Source organism: Oikopleura dioica, chromosome 2, assembly GCF_907165135.1.
Source record: "Oikopleura dioica chromosome 2, OKI2018_I68_1.0, whole genome shotgun sequence".
NCBI classification, from domain to species: Eukaryota; Metazoa; Chordata; class Appendicularia; order Copelata; family Oikopleuridae; genus Oikopleura; species Oikopleura dioica.
The window spans coordinates 5,878,284-5,899,268 of record NC_137292.1 but is presented as its reverse complement, the minus strand read 5'-3'; the positions used below and the strand labels follow the sequence as shown (position 1 = coordinate 5,899,268).

The following is a 20,985-nucleotide window of genomic DNA, read 5'->3' as shown; positions in this document are numbered from 1 at the left end:
TAAAAGTAGCACTAGAAAGAAATGCCGTCGAGGGATCGATCTCGAACGCAAAGGCAGCAGCGAGCGAGGCAAATCGTCGAGGAGGAAAGGTAGAATCGACATTTTAGAACAAGCAGCAATAATAGCTTCCTTTAGCATCGCAAAACAGCCCCACTCAATTGTCATTTGCCGGGGCAAAACGGGCAAGAACCTGAACGACTTGATGATGGACTTTCGTCGCGTCATGTCGCCATTTACAGCGTCGAATTTGAAGGTGAAGAAGGCCAATGTTCTCAAGGATTTTCTCACGATCGCAGGGCCGATGAATGTGAAACACTTGGTGACTTTCTCGAAGACGCGCGAGACGGTTGGAATGCGGCTGATTACTGTGCCAAAGGGGCCCACCATGAGTTTCGCTATTGATGAGTTTGCGCTGAGAAAGTAACTATCACCCTTCTTTTCGATTTTGATAACCTCTTTTTCAGGGATGTTGAGAGCTCTTTAGCGCGACCTATAAAGGATGAAAAGGTGCTCAAAAATGCTCCATTGTTAATTATGTCACAGTTCCCCAAGTAAGTATTTCCTGATAAGTTATCAGCATATTATTTTTCCCTGGTTGCTATTCTTATCTCTTCCTAGCCAAACAGATGTGGAGAAATTCACATACGAAGCGTTCCGCGCCCTCTTCCCGAGAATAAAGCCTTCCCAAGTCGCAGTGGATACGATACGGCGCGTTGTTTTGCTTCACTACAACAAGGACACGAATCAAATTCAATTCAGACATTATGCAATCAAGGTAAGGATGATGACTTGTATTGTAAAATATCATTTTTCAGACGAGAACTGGGGCCGGTAAACGCGTTCGAAAGTTGTTGGAAAATGGAAAATCTGTTCCTGATCTTGGAAAATACGAATCTGTGGATCAGTTTTTGAATGGAATGAGCGGATCGGAATCGGAATTCGATGATTCTTCCGAAGTGACGAACCCGAAATCAGGTACACTATTCTATCAATTCCAGCGGTTATTCATCCCTTCTTTTAGGGCGGCAAATGAAGGTTAGACTGACCGAGCTGGGGCCTCGAATGAATCTGCGACTGGTGAAAATCGAAGAAGGCCTTTCCGGCGGAGCAGTTCTTTATCATTCGTACAAAAGCAAGACTGAAGAGGAAAAAATGCAAATGGAGGAAAAGATCAACAAAGCAGCTGAGGACAAGCAAGAGCGAATCAGGCAGCAAAATCAAAACGTAGCAGCGAAGCAAGCAGCCGCCGATAAAAAGAAGAAAGAAGAGGAAAAGAAAAAGCGAAAGGATGAAGCTGCCACGAAAGCGAGAGTGGTAAGATTTACTTTTAATTGAAATCTCTTCACCGTTCTAAGGAGCACATCGAAAAACTGCGCGATGGAAAAGAAGAAAAGCACGGAAAGAGCATGGGAAGGAAGCGAGGAGCTGCTCAGAGTGCTGGAAAAGGACAAGGACCGAAGAAGAAGCTGTCGAAAAAGGCGAAATCGAATATGCTGTGATGATTATTTTAATTATCCGCTAATAAATACATAAGAAATGACGAAACATGATCCACAGGCTCAAGTGTTCTTTAGCGCTTTGGGAAAAGGCATTAACGAGATTCAACATTCTCAAGATTCAGATTCTCCTCCTTGAAGGGTCTTTGTTCTCGAGAACCATTTGCATACGAAATTTTGATGGAAGACAGAATGATCCCCAAACCGACCGTTTTTTCTTCTGAAATATAAAAGTGACACCCTTATTTTGCTAATGCAAAGTGAAAACCAACTTTAACGAATGTTTTAACCACTTTATCTTGCCATATTTTTGTTCCCAAGATATTTTTGCTAACAGGGAAAGAAAGAAAATAGTTGATATTCAATCGTCTCAGCGGGTGTCCTCTGCGATTAGAATAATTTCAATCGGAATGATCCGCCATTCGCGGCGACGATCGCGCTGTCTTCTGAGCAGCTCTCTCTTGTTTTCTTACTACGGGGGGTCGCTCGGGCTCGCTTCACACGATGGCGCGCGTCAGTTGATTTCCTCCAAAATTGTGGCTCCAAAGAAAAGCTATTTTCTCTTGGTCGGAATCTTTAAACATCCCAACTAGTCTTTCCTAAACATTGATTCAAAAACAAAACAAAACACAAAATGGGAAGAGATAATGGTTCTTTTTGATTATTAGAGAGAGACAGATTTATAAAGAAGAAGAAAAACACTATGAAGACTCCATCTTCTGTTCGATGTCTTCTATTACTCCTACAGTAAGTTAAGTCCCCAATCTTGATGAAAACCGGATTTGCTTAGGTGTCATTTTCTTCTTGGAAAACGAACGAGAGACAAAAGAGATCGACCGAACATCGTCCTCTTCGTCGCCGATGATTTGGACATAGCTTCTGAAGAATTCCTATCTTTTACCAGAAGGCACATTGGCGGTGTAGAAGACAGATGGTCTCAGAATCCAGGTGTTACTGGCGCAACCATGAGGTGAGCTGTTCCTCGTTTTCTTCCTTGATTTCAAAATCATTCCCAAGAACATAAGCGGAAGTCCAGTCCTCCTTTTTCTAACTAACAGTTACTGTATTTAGCAACGCGTACGTGACCACACCAATCTGTTGTCCTTCACGGTCATCAATCTTAACGGGAATAGGTCAAAATTTTTTCTTTTTTCAAAATCATTCTGATTTTGTTTCAATGACGATCTATTTTCTTCAAAGCCTGGACCGTGGGACTGGCTTTCTCTTTTCTCAAACTTTTCGCAAAGTCAAAAGGTCTTGTGGCCATTTCTAGCTCATTAATGCCAATTTTGTCGCGACGAAAACCACACAGCTGTGAGTGCGGGCGATTAAATTATTTAATCAAGCTCATAAGTTATGAGTCATAACTACTTCTCTCTTTCGCGAAAGTACGAAATTTACGAACAAAAAGTGACGTCAAACGGTGACACTTTGAACTTTCTCCAGCGTTTCCGGTTCCGGAAAGCTTAATTACAAGGTTCATTTTTGACCCAATCGAAAGGGCATGTATGCTAGAAATCACAACATCATGACAAACATGGCGCCTGTTTGTGGCGGAGAGCAGTGGAGAAAGGAACGAGAAAACATCACTTTCGCCAAGTACCTCCATGATTTCGGTAAGTAACTAGCAGCTCTTCTCTAGAATAGAAACCTCCTTCTCAGACTACAAAACTGCCATGTTCGGAAAGTACCTAAACGAATACGACGGAAGCTACGTTCCAACAGGTTGGGACACCTGGCATGGGCTTGTCCACAATTCTCGCTACTACAACTACAAAGTTCGCGTCCACGGCTGGTCAGAGAACAACACGGACATTCAAGATCCGAACAATTCCTTCATCGAGAAACACAAAGACTTACCGCTTGATTATTTTACAGGAAGGTTGTCAATGTGAGTGATAAGGGCACGGCTCAGGAGCCAGTGTAGAAACATGAGTCAGCCTCCTGGAAGATCAAATTTAGCTCTTTCAAGACCCTAACTCTGGTTTCTATACGGGTAACTGACCTCAGAACAAGCGAGTTCACATTCTGAACTTCTCAAATTAATTAAAGCTAATTAGTAGTTAAGCGTAATTGAAAAAAAAACGCTTCTAAAAGTGGTTTTTGTCTGAGCTCACTTTTTACGATTTTGCGTAGTACCTAGTACCTGGTAGTTTTGGTAATTAATAAAGTTGGTTGAATCGTTGACAACTAGGCCAGATGTTATTGCCAATCGGTCTTCCCAATGGGTGCAGGATCAACACCGGCTAGATCCTGACAGCCCAAAATTATTAGGTAAGCCAAGCATAATCAGCGTAATCATAATAATCAGCAGCTAAAATGTGTGAAAATTAACGCTGCGAAATTATAGTTGTTAACTTTCCCGCACCACATGGACCAGCAGATGCAGCTCCGCGACATACCGACGAATTTGAATATCACGACGAATCGCATTTGAAAAAGTCTGGCGCGTTTAATAATGTCGACGATAATGAGAATAGAAATTGGTTCCTCCGAGACACCAAGGAAAAACTTACGACCGAAGAGCAGCAATTTGGAGGGCAACTCAGGCGAAAACGATTACAGGTACGGGAAAACCTGCCTAAAAACCTGAGTCAGGCGCCTGATGAAATTTGTTGCTCTGGATTTATCAGTTTTGAGATGGATTTTGTTGAATATTCAAGCTTTTTGGAAAAGTTATTGTTTTTTATGGCTCAGTCACCTGTGTAAAAGCCTGAGTCAGGATCCTGGATTTATGTTGAAGCCCTCTCAGAACCCTGACTCAGATTTATACACAGGTTGCCGAGTCTTGGTAAACAGTAGCTTGAAAATCTATTTCTTAGTTTCTCAAAACTGCCAGATCCGGAGCAATAAATTTCCTCGGAAGTTGTGGACGTCAATAAGTGCTCGAAGTTAAAAATTTATGATCGGGCGCGGTACTCGTCCAGAAATCCATATTTCAACCTGATTTTCCGGTCCTGACTCGCGAGTTCTGATTACGACGTATTTATAATGTATTTATAATGAAAATGACCCCACTATTCAACGGCGATAAAAACATGTCCATAATCGATGTTTTTAGACGCTTTTATCGCTCGACGAAGCCGTCAAAAGGTCTATTTTACGTTCAAGAACTTGGGAATTTTGGAGAAGACCTACATGATCTTCACTTCTGACCATGGGTAAGGTATTCTTTATGCAAGATTTCAATAAGAAAATCGAATTGCCTCTTGAAATCGTAAAGAAGGGTGAAATTGAGAAGCTGCTTGCTGCTTCGAGAACCAAAAAGCGCGGCTTTTTTCTCAAGCTCGAACCGACTTCTTGATTTCATTTTTCTTTCCAGTTTCAGAAGGCAGTTATAAATATATTTATTGTCTTATCTAAACCTTGAATCCTACGAATAACCAGAGTTCAGATTCCACATCGGCCAATTCGGCATGGTAAAAGGCAAATCAACCCCTTACGAGTTCGACGTCCGCGTGCCCATGTACGTGCTGGGCAAAGACATCAAGCGCACCACTCAGTCCAACGTCGTCCTCAACATTGACCTTGCCCCGACGATTTTGGTAAATTATCGATAATTATCTCTGCCATTGTCTCTCTCCCACAACTGACCTCTGTTTACCAGGGCCTGGCGTATCTGATGCCGCCGAAGCACATGGACGGGATGAGCATGGCCGGCGTCTGGCGAGGCAAGTACGAGCAGACGCGCGACCAGTTCATCATCGAAAAGCACGCTTCGATCATCAGCCGCGGTTCAGCAGCAAGCGCAGTGGCTAGATTCGACAAAGACAAGCAGATCCGCGAGTTTTGCTCGCAAATGGACGAGCCGCTGGGTTCATGCTCCGCGGAGAAAGAGTACAAGTGCTCGCAAAACGAAGAGACGGGCAAGTGGAAAGTTCAAACTTGTAAACTGCCCGGATTTATTCACCCGGGAACTGGACAATGTAACTGCGACGAAGAGTGGGTTAATAAGATCAAACCGGTAGGGGGCCTAATCTCAGCAAATGAGTCGAAAATAATGAGTGATTTGCCAATTTCTTTGATCTGGCCAATCAGATTTGAGTATGCGAACAACGAATCCAATAAGATCTAACGGACTAAAATTGCGCGTATTTCAAAAACAGTGGTTTGGCTGCAATTTTAGAGTTTCTAGAACGAAATTGTTTACAAAAATGACATTTTCTTTTCCACAACTACAACTAAAAGGAAAATTTAAAAGATATCTTTTTGAAGTAAACAAATTGTTCTAGAAACGATCTTTCGAAGTTCTGATTTTCGAGCCAATCAGATTCGAATATGATCGAGACATAAACCAATCACATTCATTTTCAGCGAAAAAATATAGAAAATTAAATTTTCCCTTCAGAATAGGCGACCTCAACGGGACACAGCGCGAAAGACGGACAGTTCGAGCAAAGTCAGTAGATCACGCCAGAAGCGACGAAATCATAAAAATGATCGAAGATCGAGCCACCCAAGCAGGAAGTCGCGCAGGAAAATGAAAGATGCCCTGGTCGCCGCTGAAAACGATGATCAAAAGGGCAAGATCGGAAGCATAAACGACTTGAAGGCCTGTTCGATCCAAGAAAATCGCGTCAGCTGCGATCGTTAGTCAATTTGAACATTCTTCTTCCCTACTTACTCTTTTCTCTTTTAGACGTTTCTCCGCGGGAATGGCGACAAGACTTGAATTTGGTCAAAGAAAGGATTGAAATGCTCAATCAGGAGATGCAGTTTTACGAGCAAGCGAAGAAACAACTTTTGCAGCAGAAAAAAGAGCGCAAGTACCGTGGCAACTCAGCGATTTCGACTGCCCAAACGTCCTGTTTCTGCACGCCGGAGGGACCGAAACTGTTTGAATCGGAGAGAAAGATCAAAAAGAGCGAAAACAGTCGAGATTGTCCGACTTTCAGAAGACTTGCAAAAAGGATGGAATGAGCTGCTTTACTGTCGATGATAAATACTGGACTGTAAGCGCCTTTTTGAAGATTTGCGCAGGCGGGAAAATAGCCGATCTTATTGATCGAAATTTTAGCCAATAAGAGTGCTCGATTGAGCTTTTCGGCCAATCAGCGGCTGAGATTCCGCCTAAACATGACTTTTAAACTCATTAAACCAAATTCATCATTTTCTAGGTCGAACCAACTTGGAAAGGCGATCCCCAGTGTCACTGCTCAATGACGTCCGTGCAAGGCTACTCTTGTCTTCGCAAAATCGGCGCCGAAACAAGAAGCGCGATTCCTTTTGTTGAGGACGATTCTTCGGAAGACATGGCGTACGACAACTTCATCTACTGCGAATTTTACCTCCATCAGCGAAAGAGCGAAAACCCAGACGATTTCGAGGTGTTTTACGAGTACTACGATTTAGACGAAGATGAGGACCAGCTTTTAATGCTTTTCAAACTGTATGTTTGGATTCAAATGGCTTCAAACTAATATTTTTTAGCTTCCAGAAGACCGGAAAGAAGCTCTGAAAGAATCCTTGTCGGAGCTGAAGAAATGCCAAGGGAAAAAATGCAGCGGGCCAGATGGAGGGCTGAAAAAGCGAGCTCCAAGACGATACCACTACAGATTCAAAGACATAAGGAAACGGTACGCACCGTATGTCACGAAAAGTCGCACGCTAGAAAGTCTACAAGTCTAGTTTCCTTTATCAAATTGAAAAATAGCCCAGTTACAAGTTCGCGAATTTCTTCAAAAATCCATTTCTAGTTGATGATTAATTTCAATCTTTCTGAATCTTCAGGTCTGTTTTGTGTCTTTTGTGAAATTTTTTGAAAGAAAAATTCATTTATGTCTTCTTGTAAATTTCGTACTGTTGCCAACTGCCCTAATTCTGCCGAATCAACAACGATCGGCCAAAATTTCAATTGTACAAATTCTGTTATGTAAAGCTCTCTCTCTGTTTCTCCTCCTGTAACTGTAATATTTAACGATTTTTAATGAATTTGCAAATTTCGAGCTTTTCTCCTCAAATCTCCAAAACATGAAAATTTCCAAAAGGAGAGGAAAAGAGAGAAGTATCGATAGTAGTTTCACTGTGTATTTCTGTAAGCCCTGACTGATTGATTTGGATCGAGTTTTCAATCAAAAGAGCCTGCATATTGATCACGCGAAGATCAATGAATAAACTCACCCTGTATAAAAAATCTTTCCTTGCCAGATTGAATTGCTCAGAATTGGCAAAAGAGAGTCCGGCAGGAGCGTCGTTTTAATTTTTGTGAAAATTCTAGAGGCCACTCGTCGCAAATAATCGGACGCAGCAGCAGATCCGGATGTCAGTGAAGGCGATTAGTGAGTTCGATGCGAAGGAACAGGCTGATAAATTACAGTAATTTTCTAAAGCTAGTACCGCGATTCCGATTCCTGAGTCAGGAATCTTAAAAATTAGAAAAAAAACATTGGCCACGAAAGACCGAGAGGCCGCTTGCGGCTTCTAGCTTAGTTAAAAAAGCCGCGCAAAGCGCGGCTATTATATTAATTTGTCTCGAAGCCGCAAGCGGCTTCTCGGTTTTTAATGGTCAATGTTTCTTCTAAATTATTAGGAATCCTGACTCAAGAATCAGAATCGCGGTACTAGCTATTTTGTAAAATTGCAGAAGAAAAGCAGAAAAAATTCGCATTTGATGCATTTTCAAATTGACGCATTTTCTTCCCATTTTCAAAACTGATAAACAGAAATAGATTAAAAACAGCCAGGAATAGCGTCTTGTCTGGAACAATATCGACTTGCCATGCGTGGCAAATAAGAATCTGGCGATAGCAGTGAATCCCGCCACGGATTTCAGTGCACTTAGGGCCTCCCATTCATGGGCGCAGGACAGCTCTCTCGTGGCCAAGCCTGATCAATTGATTAAGCGAAGAGGCAAATTAGGACTTGTGAAGGTGAAATGCTCGCTCGACGAAGCGGCAGGCTGGATTGCCGAGAAACAGAAGGAGCCCTTTACGATTGGAAACACGAGTGGAAAGCTGAAGAACTTCATCATCGAGCCGTTCGTGGCGCACGAGGAAAAGGATGAAATGTACGTGGCGATTTTGGGACTAAAACTGGCGACAAGATCCTCTTCCATCACGAGGGAGGAGTCGACATCGGCGACGTCGATGATAAGGCCGTCAGCTTGGACGTTGATGTCGACCAGGCTATTGAAAAAGCCGAGGTCGAGGAAAAACTGTTGGGCGGAGTGAAAGATTCGGCGCAGAAAAGCCTCGTCGCGGAATTCATTGTTGGGCTATTTTCTGTCTACAGAAAGCTTTACTTTGCTTACATGGAAATCAACCCTATTGTTGTCCGAGACGGGAAGGTTTTCATCCTTGATTTGGCCGCCAAACTTGACCAGGTACTAGAATGATGATGAAAGTTCAACAGGGATGGGTGAACTTCCAACAAGAGAACACATAAAATTACGCTGAGCTTATTACGATTACGATGTGTTGAAAAGTTGGCAGAAGTCGTGGGATCGGGCCTGGGTAATTTAGCGTTTGCGGCGAATCGTTTGATCTTTTCGACCTTTGAAACGCATTAATCGGCTGTTTGATGGCTCACTCGTGAGTCTGCCCGGGAAAACGGGCAATTCGTCATGGATTTTCATCTTAATTCAAGCATGAATTCTTCTTATTGGATTCTGCCTCCCGATGTTCGAATCTGATTGGTCAGAAATCCCAAATTTTGGGAAAAATTTCTAGAACAAATTGTTTACTCAATATTTTTTTATTTTTCCCACAACTACAACTAAAAAGAAAATTTTTGAAAATATTTTTTTAGTAAACATATTGTTCTAGAAATTTTTTAAAATTAACTTTTTAATTAAAATTATTGAATTGACATTTTCAGTGCGCTGAGTACATTTGCTCGCGGGAATGGGGCTCGATAACCTTTCCGCCCCCATTCGGACGTGATGCCTTTCCGGAGGAAAAGTATATTGCCGAGCTCGACGCTAAATCCGGCTCATCAATGAAGCTAACGATCTTGAATCCAAAGGGCAACATCTGGACCATGGTTGCTGGCGGCGGCGCTTCCGTCATTTACAGGTCAGAATTTATTCCAAGACGTATTTCAAATTAGCTTCAGTGTTAATTTTTACCTTGGCCAAGTTCGGAACCTGTGTAGAAAACCTGAGTCAGGGTTATGAAAAATGATTTGCCAATAATGCATAGAACCAAAACTCTGGCGAAGCCGTTTTGCGGCTTCTTTTCAAGAAAGCCGCTACGCGGCTGTCAGTTATCCCTGAGTCAGGGTCTTTAAGAACTCTGACTCAGGTTTTCTACAAAGGTTGCTGAGCCCAGAACCCCAGGCTATTTTTTATAAAAACTGGTAGTCTTCCTTGATTTCAGTTGAGTCTAGTTGTAATTGAATTGACTTGCGAAAGCTAATTCGGTGAAGTAGCGCGGCGCTAGAAAATTAAAACTAGGTTATTTTCGGGTGGCATTTTCGGAACATGCTTTTGGTCACGTTGTCCGGGTGTTGAGTGACTCAATAAACCGCAAGAATGACGGAACAAGCCAAAGACACACGGTTTTATTTACCACACCGTTGGACGACCGACCGGTTGTTGAATCCAGCTAATCATTGAAAGATATGGAAGCTCATCCATTTCTCGCCCTCTCAAATTAGACATCACATGCTGTTCTATTTTCTTATGGTGTTTTTCTAGCGACACAATTTGCGAGCTCGGCGGAACTTCGGAACTCGCCAATTACGGCGAATATTCTGGCGCGCCCAGCGAGCAGCAAACTTACGACTACGCCAGGACCATTCTTTCCCTCCTCACGAGACATCCTCATCCAGATGGGAAAAAACTCATCATCGGCGGCGGAATCGCCAACTTCACCAACGTCGCTGCCACATTCAAGGGCATCGTCAGAGCACTCAAGGAATACCAGCTCCAACTTCAAGAGCATAAAACTCAGATTTTCGTCCGCAGAGGTGGTCCAAATTACCAGGTAAATCATAATTCAAAATTCAAAAGCAGTAAAAATGAAGCGTTTTATCAATTCACGGAAGAATTAATTAAAATCAATGATTTTATTATTAAAACACTCGCCTCTAGAGAGTTGTTTCTCGATTTCTTAAAAATAATTTATAAAAAGATCGAGAAGCCGCTTGCGAGCTTCGAGGAGGAAAAGTTCAAAAGCCGCGCTTCGCGCTGCTTTAAAACTGGTTACTCGAAGCCGCAAGCGGCTTCTCAATTTTTTTATAAAGAAAAATAATTTATTTACTTCGGAGAAATCGCAAAATTAGATTCTCGTTGCGAATTTTCTGAAAATCAAATCAGATTTCTCGAAGTATTTTCTGCAAAATTTACTTTTAGGAAGGTCTACGTGTAATGAAAGAGCTGGGCGACACACTGGGCGTCCCCCTCCACGTTTTCGGTCCCGAAACGCACATGACAGCGGTGGTGGCGATGGCGCTTGGCCAACGTGCCACCACCACCGCCTCGCGTTCTAATCAATCGCGAGCGAGCACCACCGCCAACTTCTTGCTCTCAACATCGTCATCAAACGTTCTCGGCAGCGGCGCCGCTGGTTCAGGAGCTCAAACTCCTCAAAGCCGATCGCGCGCCGGAACTGATCAGGAAGAAAGAAAAGCAGAAGCGAGCAAGGATTTGTTGAAAACAGCTGTTTCCAAGGCGCAAAGTTTATTTACAAAAGACACGCAAGCGATCATCTGGGGCTTGCAGAATCGCGCTGTACAGGGAATGCTCGACTTTGACTTTGTTTGTCGAAGAAAGAAACCGTCGGTCGTCGCCTCGGTTTATCCATTCGTGTAAGTCGAGCGTTACACGCACACTTCGTAGCTTTTTTCCCGTTCATTTCTTTTTAGAACCATTTTTTTAATTTTAAAATTATAACCGTGATTCTCATTCCTGACTCATTAATTTTTGCTCGAATTTCGTTTCTTACTACAGTAAAATTACTGTTCAAAATCGAGAAGCCGCTTGCGGCTTCGAGCTTGAGAAGAATTAAGCCGCGCGAAGCGCGGCTTTCCTTTCTTACTTTGCTCGAAGCCGCAAGCGGCTTCTCGATTTTGAACAGTAATTTTACTGTAGTAAGAAACGAAATTCGAGCAAAAATTAATGAGTCAGAAATAAGACTCTCGAGTCGGGATAAAGTTAGAAGAGCGAATCTTGTCAAAATTATAAACAGACAAGATTTAGGCAGGTGCTAAACTTTCGGATCTTTCTAAAAATTAACGAGTTCCTGTTTCCACGCGGTAGGTTTTCAAGCTTACTATTCGCGGCCTGGTTTTCCATTCTTGTAGCATTCATTTCGATCGAAACAGAATTGTTGTTTCGATAAATGCTGCCCTCTTCGGTAATAATTCTGCGCAAGAGCGTTCCTAAACGGTTTTTTCCTCTTGAATTTCGATATGTTGAGAAACTTGACTTTCTTGAAAACGGACAATTAGGAAATTACCTTCCGGAGGACCCAGAGCATTTCGTGAGAGCGGAAAGTACTCGTCTTGAAATCTTTGAAGTGTTTCGTGAAGCTTTCGGCGTTGGAAAGCGCGTTCTTTTTCGAAAAAATAACTCATGTAGCAAAGGATGCACAGGAATATTACGACTAAAATGGGTCTCTTCCATTGTATAATTTGTAAATTTGAAAATTGAAAGGCCCCTTTCCTAAGATAAGATTGCTCAGCACCAACTGCCACAACACCACTTCTTGATAAGGCCATTGTGCAATAGTCTCTGAAGGAATTTCTGTAAGGTATTTCTCTAAGTCAGCGGCCTCGTTATCTAACCAGGAATCATTCTTTCTTCTTTCCATTTATTCGACTTTCGCGAACTTTTGAACTAGTTTCATTTTCTTTCTTGTCTAAAACCAGCAGCTTTGTAATCTTCCCATCGTTATTTTCCGCTAATTAATTTTCGGCCAAGATCTGAGAGAGGAGAAAAAAAATTGATTAAAAATTGAATATCGACGATAACACTTTTTCAATAGCTAGTTAACTAAAGTATTATTGGAAAATGCGTTTTACCAATTTTGAGGCGCGAGTCTTCTAACGTTTAATTATTAATTTCAGCGGCGATCATAATCAGAAGTTCTACTGGGGCCACAAAGGTAGGTCTTTTTCCACAAAATGACAGATGATTTTAAAAAGAAGCTTATCTTGTATTTTCTCATGTAGCTTTTCTTTTATCTTTAGACTTACATGCAGCTTTAATCTTTTTTTTTTCTCTAAAAGTGACCTGATTAATTTTTCTTCTTAGAAATTCTGATTCCCGTCTACAAGAACATGTCCGATGCTATCGCCGCTTTTCCAAAGGTTCGAAAAAATGACAAAAAAAAAACAAAATAAAGCCCTGGCAACTCGCTAGGGAGAACATTAGGCAGTACACATTACGGCGCACGTGTTAATATTAATTCAGAAGGAAGCGATATTACTCATTTTTACAGTAATGCCCGTTATCTCCTAAAGCCCGTTGTTTAATAAACGACTACCTTTTGGAATCGATCCAGAAATATGTATTCTCATCAGGATTTTTAAGGCTGATGTTGTTATCAATTTTGCTTCGCTTCGATCTGCCGAGGAAGCAACTAAAGGCCGGCTGAATACTATTCAGTGAATAGAATATCGAAAAAATCATCAATAACCTCAATTAGAACCGCGAATTTGAATTTTTCATGGTTAAAAAATCTGAAAATGACGAATTAAAAAATTGTTCAACCGTTTCACAGACATTCTAAAATACCCTCAAATTCGTACCATCGCCACCATTGCTGAGGGCATTCCTGAGAACAAGACAAAACTACTCAACAAAATGGCAAAAGAGCGCGGCGTCACCATCATTGGTCCCGCAACAGTGGGTGGAATCAAGCCCGGTTGCTTCAAAATTGGCAACACTGGTGGAATGCTCGATAACATCCTGGACTCGAAGCTCTATCGACCTGGAAGCGTTGCTTACGTTTCTCGATCTGGGGGAATGTCGAATGAGCTGAACAACATCATTTCCAGAGCGACAAATGGCGTGTTCGAGGGATGCGCAATCGGAGGCGATCGCTATCCCGGCTCCACCTTCCTCGACCATTTAATCCGCTACCACAACGAGCCAAAAGTGCAGCTCCTCGTCCTCCTCGGCGAAATCGGCGGCTTGGAAGAATACGAAATCATCAAAGCGAAGGAAAACGGATTGATCACGAAGCCCGTGGTCGCCTGGTGCATCGGAACGTGCGCCAAATTATTCGGCTCCGATGTTCAATTTGGCCACGCTGGAGCTTCGGCAAATGCCAATGCCGAAACTGCAGTGGCCAAGAACGAGGCACTCAGAGAAGCGGGCTTTTGCGTTCCGACTTCATTCGATGGACTCGGCGATGCGATCAAAGAAACCTACCAGAAACTGGTCGAAGAAGAAATCATCGTCGAAGAAGAAGAAGTTCCACCGCCGACAGTGCCGATGGACTACAACTGGGCTCGAGAACTCGGGCTGATTAGGAAGCCCGCGAGCTTTATGAGCTCAGTTTCGGACGAACGAGGACAGGAGCTATCCTACGCTGGTGTTCCAATTTCGAAGGTGTTCGAATCTGACATGGGAATCGGCGGAGTTCTGTCGCTGCTTTGGTTCCAAAAGCGCCTCCCTCCTTACGCCGCCAAGTTTCTCGAGATGTGCTTGATGGTGACTGCCGACCATGGCCCCGCCGTTTCTGGTAAATTTAGAAGCTTCGTAGTACCGGGACAATTAATTTTTAATTCAGGAGCGCACAATACAATCGTCTGCGCTCGTGCCGGAAAAGACTTGGTGTCATCGCTGACAAGTGGCTTGTTAACAATTGTAAGTAGATAGAAGAGAAAATGACATCGTGCATTTTTAAGAAACCTATATTTTTATTTATCAAGAAGATATAGTAGCAGATAAGTGATCTTTCAAAGTATTGTACAGGAAACAACGTGGTACAAGTACAGTAGTAATATTGATATTAATCTAAAACGGGTATGAACAGAATCCTTTTTGGATATTCTAGTTTTTTCATAAGAGACAGCAAATCGTTTAATTCTTTCCCTTCCAGCTTAATTCGTTCGAGCTGGTCCAGTTGATCGGTCCGTTTCCAATGTGGTTAGCCATGTCGATTTCTTTGCCCTGGCCCATTCGTTCTCGAGCGACGCGAATTCGCATTAATGTTGCTTTGTCCATTTGACGCTCCTGGAGACACGTTTTCATCATTTCGAGGCCGTCCTACGCCGCTCATTAGGATTGAAGAACTAAGTAGCAATTAGGTACCTGGTACATTCCATGCTCGGGGCCGTGCGTGATCTCCAGATGCTTGAGCGCTCTGCCAAGCATCTTGATCGCATCCTCCACTCGCTGCAAGTGCCAGTAGTGCACGCCAAGTCGATAAGCTTGCATGCCGATCTTAATAATAGACAGACTTATCGAGTGGTCGTCATTTGCCCAAGTCGTCATCTGCCCAAGTCGTCATCTGCCCAGGTCGTCATCTGCCCAACTTGGGCAAATGACGATCTTGGGTGAAAGACGATCTGCAATTGAATTTGAAAAAAGCTTTTCTATGTTTCACAGGAACGGACTCATCACTGTCAAAGTCCGGAAGTCCGGTCGATATATTTTAATAGCAAAGATTTACTCGATTAGTCCTCGATCAGAAAAAGACTGAGAGAAAGTCCTTCTTAAAAAATCTCCTGAATACTGTACCATACAGTATGGTCAAAACTTGGAGCTAGCTTCCGGAGGAGATTCATAACTTTTCTCTACTTTTTCAAAAGTTATCACTCAAGTTCAAATGTGAGCCGAGACTAGGCTGCCGGGTTACTCGGCCCGAGTATCCTCGGTTCCACTTCAACATTTAAATTCAATCAATTCAAACAAAATTTCATCCAAAGTTCAGACTAAACACAAAACCGACTTTAGCACCATTTTCCGGCGCTAAGAGTCAGCAAAGGGGGATACGCGTTGGCAAAACTCATAACACCTTGCTTTTCGATACGGTGCTAAAGTCCCAGATTATAGCAGATGAGATTGTTTTCTCAACAAAAACTGTCGAATTTGAACTGATAAAACGCTAACTTCCTGCGAGTACTTTTTTGCAAGATGTCAGTTAGACTTTCATCTTGCTTCATTTTTCTTAAATTTTGAATTCAATTACATCGTCATTCACCCAGGTCGTCATTTGCCCAAGTTGGGCAGATGACGATCTTGGGCAGATGACGACTTGGGCAGATGACGACTTGGGCAAATGACGACCACTCAGATTTATCGGCACATATTCTCATCAGGTTCAAGTTTACCTGTGTAGAGTATTCGGGGTAAATTTGCTCGTAAGCCGCAAGAACTCGCTCTGCATATTGCGCAGCATCATCGTAGTGGTTGAGAATGGCTTTCAAAAAATGTGTTAGGCGACTGCTGAATAAGGAAGGTGTACCTGAAACTTCAGAGCATGTTTGCAAGATCGTTAGTTTTTTCAAATGCGTGTCGTCGAAGAGATTTTCTTGTTGCAAAAGACATCCTCCGGCTTGAGCTGCGACTCGTTCCCACGCTTGTACCTTTTTAGAACTCTCGATTTTCTTCAACATGATGTCTGGAATTGATATTTTTTGTAGATTGGTCGACAAGTGGTTATTAATTTACCCGTGTTTTTCTCGATATAAGTAGAGCGCTTTTCGGGAACATCTTCTTTTGGCATCACATAGGCACTTTTGAGTTCGTCTTTGTCGCCACATTCGCACATTTTGCAGCCGCAATCGAAGTAGTACTGGTCTTTCAAGATCTGCTTACGGGTTTCTGACGTAGCTGATGTGTCGATGTACGAAATGAACAGTTCCTCGCCTTCTTTAATTGGCTAAATGCGGTCAGTGTTAAGTGCAGTAGAATTAAGTTTTTATTCTCCGATTTTTCGGTGAACAGAGGTTAGTTCAATGTAGTTAATAAATAATAGGGATTTGTCAATACCTTAATGGCTCTAACGAAGATGTTGGGGCCACAGGAGACGGCGACAACATTAGGGTTGCAATCGTGGTTGATCAAGTTCAAGGTCGGGTGGATAGCAACTCCGAGGTATTGCAAACCTCGCATATCGGTTATTGACATTCCGTTACAGGAAACAATGCCAAACAAATGATCGATGTACTCGTCAGAATCGGGCAGGTTTTCGTAGCCAAAGTAGTCGCCAATTTCTTTTGACTGCTCCTCCAACTTTTTTCTGGTTCTATTTTGAATTCCGTCTATTTCTATTTTTTCAAATAATTGACGTCAGTTACCAATTGTGATCATCAAACGTGGCTTACGAGGAAAGCTAATTTAAATTTGGTGTTAGCTGTTTATTATGCCAAGTTCTAATATTAGAGTTTCTTGTAATTGCAAATCGCAAATTGTAAATGTAATTCGGTCGTGAATTAAACCTTGTTAATTCACGATGTGTTTTCGTAAATTTCAAGCGACTTTTTATTAAATGAATAAAACCAGTTCCTTTTGGACGTCCTCAAAGGACATGTCATTGAGATGATCGCAAAGCTCCTCGACTCTGCATAACTCCTCTGATTTGGCTCGCTTGTCGCCTCGCTCAGCTTGTTTCCATAGAATTTGCGACACCATACGAACCTCATCCGATGCCGTACGCGGCGCGATTCGCTAAATCACCGATTACCATTTGTTCGTGAAAAAAGTTTCATACAGGTTTTATATAGTTTTGATATGCATTGATTGTTTGCTGACCTTGATCGCCATGCACTCTTTTTTGTGAGTAGGCCAGGCTTTTTTCTGACACTCGCGGGAACAGTATCGAGCGAACTTGCAACTCGAGCATCGAAGCAGCTGACTTGTCGGTTGACCTTGACGATCTCGGACGACCATGTTGAAGCATTGATGACAAACATGCTCGGACATGTGGTCGAAGATGACGTAAGCGAATGGTTCCGCCTTGAGCACCAGGTTTCCAACTTTGAAGTCTCTTGTCGCCCGGATCCCTCGTCCCTTGACGTCGTCGACGAAAATCTTGTAGCCAAGATCTTTGACATTCACATCCTTGTTTTCCTTTGGCATCGTGAATAGAAAGTCGGGATTGTCGTCGTCGTCGAGATCGACTTTACCGATTTTCTTCATCAATTCGGCGGTTTGTTTCTTTTTTTCTTCGACTCTAGCGGCTCGAGCTGCCTTTTGCTTTTTGTTCTCGTCGTCGACTTTTCGTCTTCTTTCTGCATCCTTCAGCGCTTAATTACTTTTTAATCCTTCATTCTGAGCGGAACATTCCATCTGTCATTCCATGACGACAGTAGTAAAACCGTTACTGTAATAGCATTACAACGATCCTCTTCAACTCAGAAGCTTATCTTTGTCTATTTTCCATTAGAGCGCACTTGCTTTACCTTTCATGAAAATCAATTCCAATGTTTTTTTAAGGAGATTCCTTATATGAAGATTATAGCACATTTTTATAGCATTATTTATTCATTCATCAATAGCTTTTATAGATTTTTAAATATATGTATGGATGCTTCCAAGAAGCCGTTTGTGTTCGGATTAAAGTTGAAACGAGTTAACTAACAGAGTCTATTTGAGGTAACTTCAAATAGAGTACCTTGAGCGTGCTCTGCCTCTTCCTCAGCCTTTTTCTTAGCAGCTTGTTGTTGCATTCGCTCTGCCTCTTCATCGTCAATTTCAAGAATCTCTGGCATGTTTGGATCTCTTGTCTAGTTGCAATAACAGCGAGTCTAACTTTGGTAAACTAAAGCCGCAGGGCAGATTTAACTTGGCCGCTAGCCCGTGCTTCGAGGTTTTACTCGAATCGTCCACTAGTCCAGCTGACGCATACAGCAGGTGATAAGCGCCCGCGGTGCTCTCGAGAGCCTAAGCGCCCTTTTTGAAAATCCTTTGTTCTATCGGCTCATATCAGCTGCTTTTTATAGAAAGTGGAAAAGGTTTGAACTCTTTATGCTTTATTTGAGTATTTCAGTTATTCAAAAACGTCATATAAGGTTTGAAAGACGATGCTTTTTGGTCGCCACCATTCGTCGAGTCGTATAAAAAGTCCTTCGTTGGTTCATCCTCGTAAACGCTAGAAAACCGTGTTAGTATCTGCTCTTGCGGTTGAGCTCTGTCGGCTATCTCTAAGTGGCTTAGGAACGTAGAAGGGCCAGCTAGGAGCACCTGTCTTACCAAAAGTCCGAATGACAACTCGGTTAAGTGTCCTTATTAGATAACCTTCTGCGGCGGGGAGAGAAAAGGTTCTCCGAAACTATTCTAAACCATGTGCCGAACCGCTAAATCTGCCGATTTTCGGAAAAGGTTATACGAGTTTCGAAAGAAAAATTGTTACATAAGACGGGTTTCACGACTAGTTATGAGTTTTAGTGGGAATTTTTGCGTTCTACTGGTCTTTATCTTTAAAAGAATGGAGAATCATAGCTCTGGACCGCGGTATTTTGGTACTATTTTGGCTACCAAGCGATGGGGAGAAAGTTTGCCCCGTGGCAACACATTCATTGTTCACAGAACTCACTGATCTTAAGCCTAAATCTTATGTTCTAAAGTCTATGACGTCAATTGATGAATGTAGAGTACTCACTAGTTCCAAGGATTGAACCCGTCGCCGCCTCGTTTTGAAAGTCGAGCACTGAAAACGGCTGTGATGGTAAAAAATATCGCGGTCCTCATTCTTATGAAAACTGATTCTTTTTTGCTTCTTTCTTTTGGTGAAAGGAAGAGACCTTCAGGGCTTTTTAAATCGGAGAAAATCTTGCACTCACGCGCCATCTACCAGTTCACCAGCGCTACTGGTGTACTCATCAACGCCATTGATAATGGATGAAATATTTAAGCATGTATAAGTTATAACTAGTTAACTTCTGCTATTTTAACACTTTTCAGAGGTCGTCTTGTGGTTGATCAAAGATTGGTCCCGTTTATTTTCTCTGTCCTAATTATTGGCAATTGCCGTATTTAATCGCTGAATAGGGTATTCCCGAAACACTCAGCTGCACTTCAGATTAGTACGTTGCTTAGTAGTAAAGTACCCATTTTTTGAATAGCTGCGGTATTTCGTATAAATATGCACATTGTCATAGATAATATCGAAGTCATTATGTTTCAGATTCGTTTCTTATAAAACCGATGATCTTGGATTACGGAGATTGTAAGGGATTTTAACGATGCTTTTTGTTAAAAAAAAAGAGAATCTTCGAATTAATCGACACTTTGGATTAAAGCCCGCTCCTTTCTATCGAGTTCAAAGAAGCAATGACGTTGTTTAGCGATTTTAAAAGGCTGCGATTTAACATTTTAACACTTAGGGAGACCGTTTTGGTGGTGCTCTGGACGAAGCCGCACGTCAATTTTCGCGTGCATTTGATTCTAACCTGCTTCCGCACGAGTTTGTCACCGACATGCGCAAACAACACAAGCTGATTATGGGAATAGGTCACCGAGTCAAATCGGTAAGCTAAAATTTCCAGCGTAAAACAGAATTAACCCGACGTTCTTTAGATTAATAATCCTGACAAACGTGTCGAAATCATCAAGAAATTCGTGATGGAATCGTTCCCGTCACATCCTCTACTCGATTATGCGCTTCAAGTTGAACAAGTCACCACTGCCAAGGTTCGTTTATTTCATTACAAATCGCTATTTTTTATTGAAAAAAAAAGGTTCAAGTTAATAAAATAAAACGAAAATCGTATTAACTTCGTCTCAATTTCAAAAGCTTCGAGACAAAAGCTGAATAATATACAAACACACTAAGAGTCTTCATCTTACGACTATTTTTCAGACGATATTTATATTAACGGGAAATAAAGTCTTTAAAGTTTTAATGGGGATAAAGCGACAATGATCCGAAAAGCCTGAAAGTAACACTGCTTTAGAAACCCAATCTCATTCTTAACGTTGATGGCTGCATTGCTGTATGTTTCGTCGACTTAATGCGCCAGTGCGGCTGCTTCACCAAGGAAGAGGCCGAAGAGTTCATCAACATTGGCGCGTTGAACGGCGTTTTCGTTCTCGGTCGAAGGTAATTAGATTTTTCTGGCCAAATCCGCATAATTCCTGGATTGTCACCTGGTTCTTAGACGACTCATGTCATTATTGAAATTGACTTTTTATTGAAAGTTGAAAGTCACTTTCTCGATAAATCTATCAGCAGACAGGGCGATCTTATGAAAGTTTAAAAACCGTTTTAAGCATGGGCTTCATCGGCCATTACTTGGATCAGAAGCGACTCAAACAAGGTCTTTACCGCCACCCATGGGATGACATCAGCTATGTGATGCCAGAGCTCAATGGAGAACTTCCTCAGTAATCTGATTCTAGGACCCTTTTCGGTCAGTGCAATTTACGATCTCGATCTTTTATTTTACCTTCTGCAAGCAAAGTTATTTTACGCTGTTCGTGATATTCGTAATTCTTGAATTATTTAACTACTAAACGGAAAATGCTTCTTTCTTTACTTTACTATGATCCTACTATCTTACACCGCTGTTGTACTTCCTTTATTTATTCAGACAATAAGTATAAGCTTTGACAAGCTTTAAAGCTTTAAATAAATTGATTAATAAATCAAAAAAA

General features: G+C 42.0%; 6 protein-coding genes and 1 long non-coding RNA gene across 7 annotated transcripts; 5 read left to right on the top strand and 2 right to left on the bottom strand.

The window, feature by feature from the left end:
- Positions 1-1,545, top strand: LOC145699832 (uncharacterized). The gene is made up of 7 exons (XM_081777088.1): positions 1-89; positions 136-420; positions 465-551; positions 619-775; positions 816-975; positions 1,022-1,314; positions 1,356-1,545. The coding sequence occupies exons 1-7, from the start codon at positions 22-24 to the stop codon at positions 1,497-1,499; spliced, it is 1,194 nt and encodes a 397-aa protein (XP_081633214.1). The 5' UTR covers positions 1-21; the 3' UTR covers positions 1,500-1,545.
- A 341-nt stretch (positions 1,546-1,886) lies between these two features.
- On the top strand, positions 1,887-2,777 carry LOC145697924 (extracellular sulfatase Sulf-2-like). The gene is made up of 4 exons (XM_081775130.1): positions 1,887-2,243; positions 2,287-2,466; positions 2,568-2,629; positions 2,770-2,777. Exons 1-4 carry the CDS (start codon positions 2,200-2,202, stop codon positions 2,775-2,777), a joined length of 294 nt encoding a protein of 97 aa, XP_081631256.1. The 5' UTR covers positions 1,887-2,199.
- A 195-nt stretch (positions 2,778-2,972) lies between these two features.
- Positions 2,973-3,391, top strand: LOC145697923 (putative extracellular sulfatase Sulf-1 homolog). Its single transcript, XM_081775129.1, has 2 exons — positions 2,973-3,112; positions 3,159-3,391. The coding sequence occupies exons 1-2, from the start codon at positions 3,001-3,003 to the stop codon at positions 3,389-3,391; spliced, it is 345 nt and encodes a 114-aa protein (XP_081631255.1). The 5' UTR covers positions 2,973-3,000.
- Positions 3,392-3,691: 300 nt separating this feature from the next.
- Positions 3,692-7,623, top strand: LOC145699836 (extracellular sulfatase Sulf-1-like). Its single transcript, XM_081777091.1, has 9 exons — positions 3,692-3,770; positions 3,847-4,061; positions 4,558-4,657; positions 4,891-5,041; positions 5,104-5,460; positions 5,845-6,085; positions 6,136-6,448; positions 6,614-6,885; positions 6,927-7,623. The coding sequence occupies exons 3-7, from the start codon at positions 4,635-4,637 to the stop codon at positions 6,414-6,416; spliced, it is 1,053 nt and encodes a 350-aa protein (XP_081633217.1). The 5' UTR covers positions 3,692-3,770; positions 3,847-4,061; positions 4,558-4,634; the 3' UTR covers positions 6,417-6,448; positions 6,614-6,885; positions 6,927-7,623.
- Positions 6,656-20,985, top strand: LOC145697921 (ATP-citrate synthase-like). The gene is given in 16 exon segments (XM_081775128.1): positions 6,656-6,889; positions 6,927-7,118; positions 8,186-8,519; positions 8,522-8,817; positions 9,312-9,508; positions 10,132-10,420; positions 10,789-11,243; positions 12,504-12,541; positions 12,691-12,746; positions 12,970-13,024; positions 13,160-14,125; positions 14,174-14,250; positions 19,716-19,859; positions 19,909-20,022; positions 20,286-20,431; positions 20,602-20,985. Coding segments are annotated over 16 exon segments (3,711 nt in total). The 3' UTR covers positions 20,720-20,985.
- Positions 14,304-18,187, bottom strand: LOC145699828 (histone-lysine N-methyltransferase Smyd1-like). Its single transcript, XM_081777084.1, has 9 exons — positions 18,005-18,187; positions 17,143-17,636; positions 16,891-17,058; positions 16,381-16,617; positions 16,060-16,270; positions 15,854-16,009; positions 15,720-15,808; positions 14,698-14,829; positions 14,304-14,652 (listed from the first exon to the last, which is right to left on the bottom strand). The coding sequence occupies exons 1-9, from the start codon at positions 18,099-18,101 to the stop codon at positions 14,467-14,469; spliced, it is 1,770 nt and encodes a 589-aa protein (XP_081633210.1). The 5' UTR covers positions 18,102-18,187; the 3' UTR covers positions 14,304-14,466.
- Positions 18,346-19,188, bottom strand: LOC145699849 (uncharacterized). The gene is made up of 2 exons (XR_014134092.1): positions 18,992-19,188; positions 18,346-18,481 (listed from the first exon to the last, which is right to left on the bottom strand). It is a non-coding gene; the product is annotated as an uncharacterized LOC145699849 (long non-coding RNA).

What these genes read in the sequence shown, in the direction of transcription:
- LOC145697923 (XM_081775129.1), top strand. Translation starts at nt 3,001, where the DNA reads ATGTATGCTAGAAATCACAACATCATGACAAACATGGCGCCTGTTTGT. An exon ending in CAAGTACCTCCATGATTTCG is followed by an intron (nt 3,113 to 3,158) that starts GTAAGTAACTAG and finishes CCTCCTTCTCAG; the next exon opens with ACTACAAAACTGCCATGTTC.
- LOC145697924 (XM_081775130.1), top strand. Translation starts at nt 2,200, where the DNA reads ATGAAGACTCCATCTTCTGTTCGATGTCTTCTATTACTCCTACA. An exon ending in TGTCTTCTATTACTCCTACA is followed by an intron (nt 2,244 to 2,286) that starts GTAAGTTAAGTC and finishes GGATTTGCTTAG; the next exon opens with GTGTCATTTTCTTCTTGGAA. An exon ending in GTTACTGGCGCAACCATGAG is followed by an intron (nt 2,467 to 2,567) that starts GTGAGCTGTTCC and finishes TACTGTATTTAG; the next exon opens with CAACGCGTACGTGACCACAC.
- LOC145699828 (XM_081777084.1), bottom strand. Translation starts at nt 18,101, where the DNA reads ATGCCAGAGATTCTTGAAATTGACGATGAAGAGGCAGAGCGAATGCAA. An exon ending in ACCCCGAATACTCTACACAG is followed by an intron (nt 14,830 to 15,719) that starts GTAAACTTGAAC and finishes TCTATTATTAAG; the next exon opens with ATCGGCATGCAAGCTTATCG. An exon ending in CCGAGCATGGAATGTACCAG is followed by an intron (nt 14,653 to 14,697) that starts GTACCTAATTGC and finishes TGAGCGGCGTAG; the next exon opens with GACGGCCTCGAAATGATGAA.
- LOC145699836 (XM_081777091.1), top strand. Translation starts at nt 4,635, where the DNA reads ATGATCTTCACTTCTGACCATGG. An exon ending in ACCTTGCCCCGACGATTTTG is followed by an intron (nt 5,042 to 5,103) that starts GTAAATTATCGA and finishes TCTGTTTACCAG; the next exon opens with GGCCTGGCGTATCTGATGCC. An exon ending in GGGTTAATAAGATCAAACCG is followed by an intron (nt 5,461 to 5,844) that starts GTAGGGGGCCTA and finishes TTTTCCCTTCAG; the next exon opens with AATAGGCGACCTCAACGGGA.
- LOC145699832 (XM_081777088.1), top strand. Translation starts at nt 22, where the DNA reads ATGCCGTCGAGGGATCGATCTCGAACGCAAAGGCAGCAGCGAGCGAGG. An exon ending in ATTATGTCACAGTTCCCCAA is followed by an intron (nt 552 to 618) that starts GTAAGTATTTCC and finishes ATCTCTTCCTAG; the next exon opens with CCAAACAGATGTGGAGAAAT. An exon ending in CTGCCACGAAAGCGAGAGTG is followed by an intron (nt 1,315 to 1,355) that starts GTAAGATTTACT and finishes CACCGTTCTAAG; the next exon opens with GAGCACATCGAAAAACTGCG.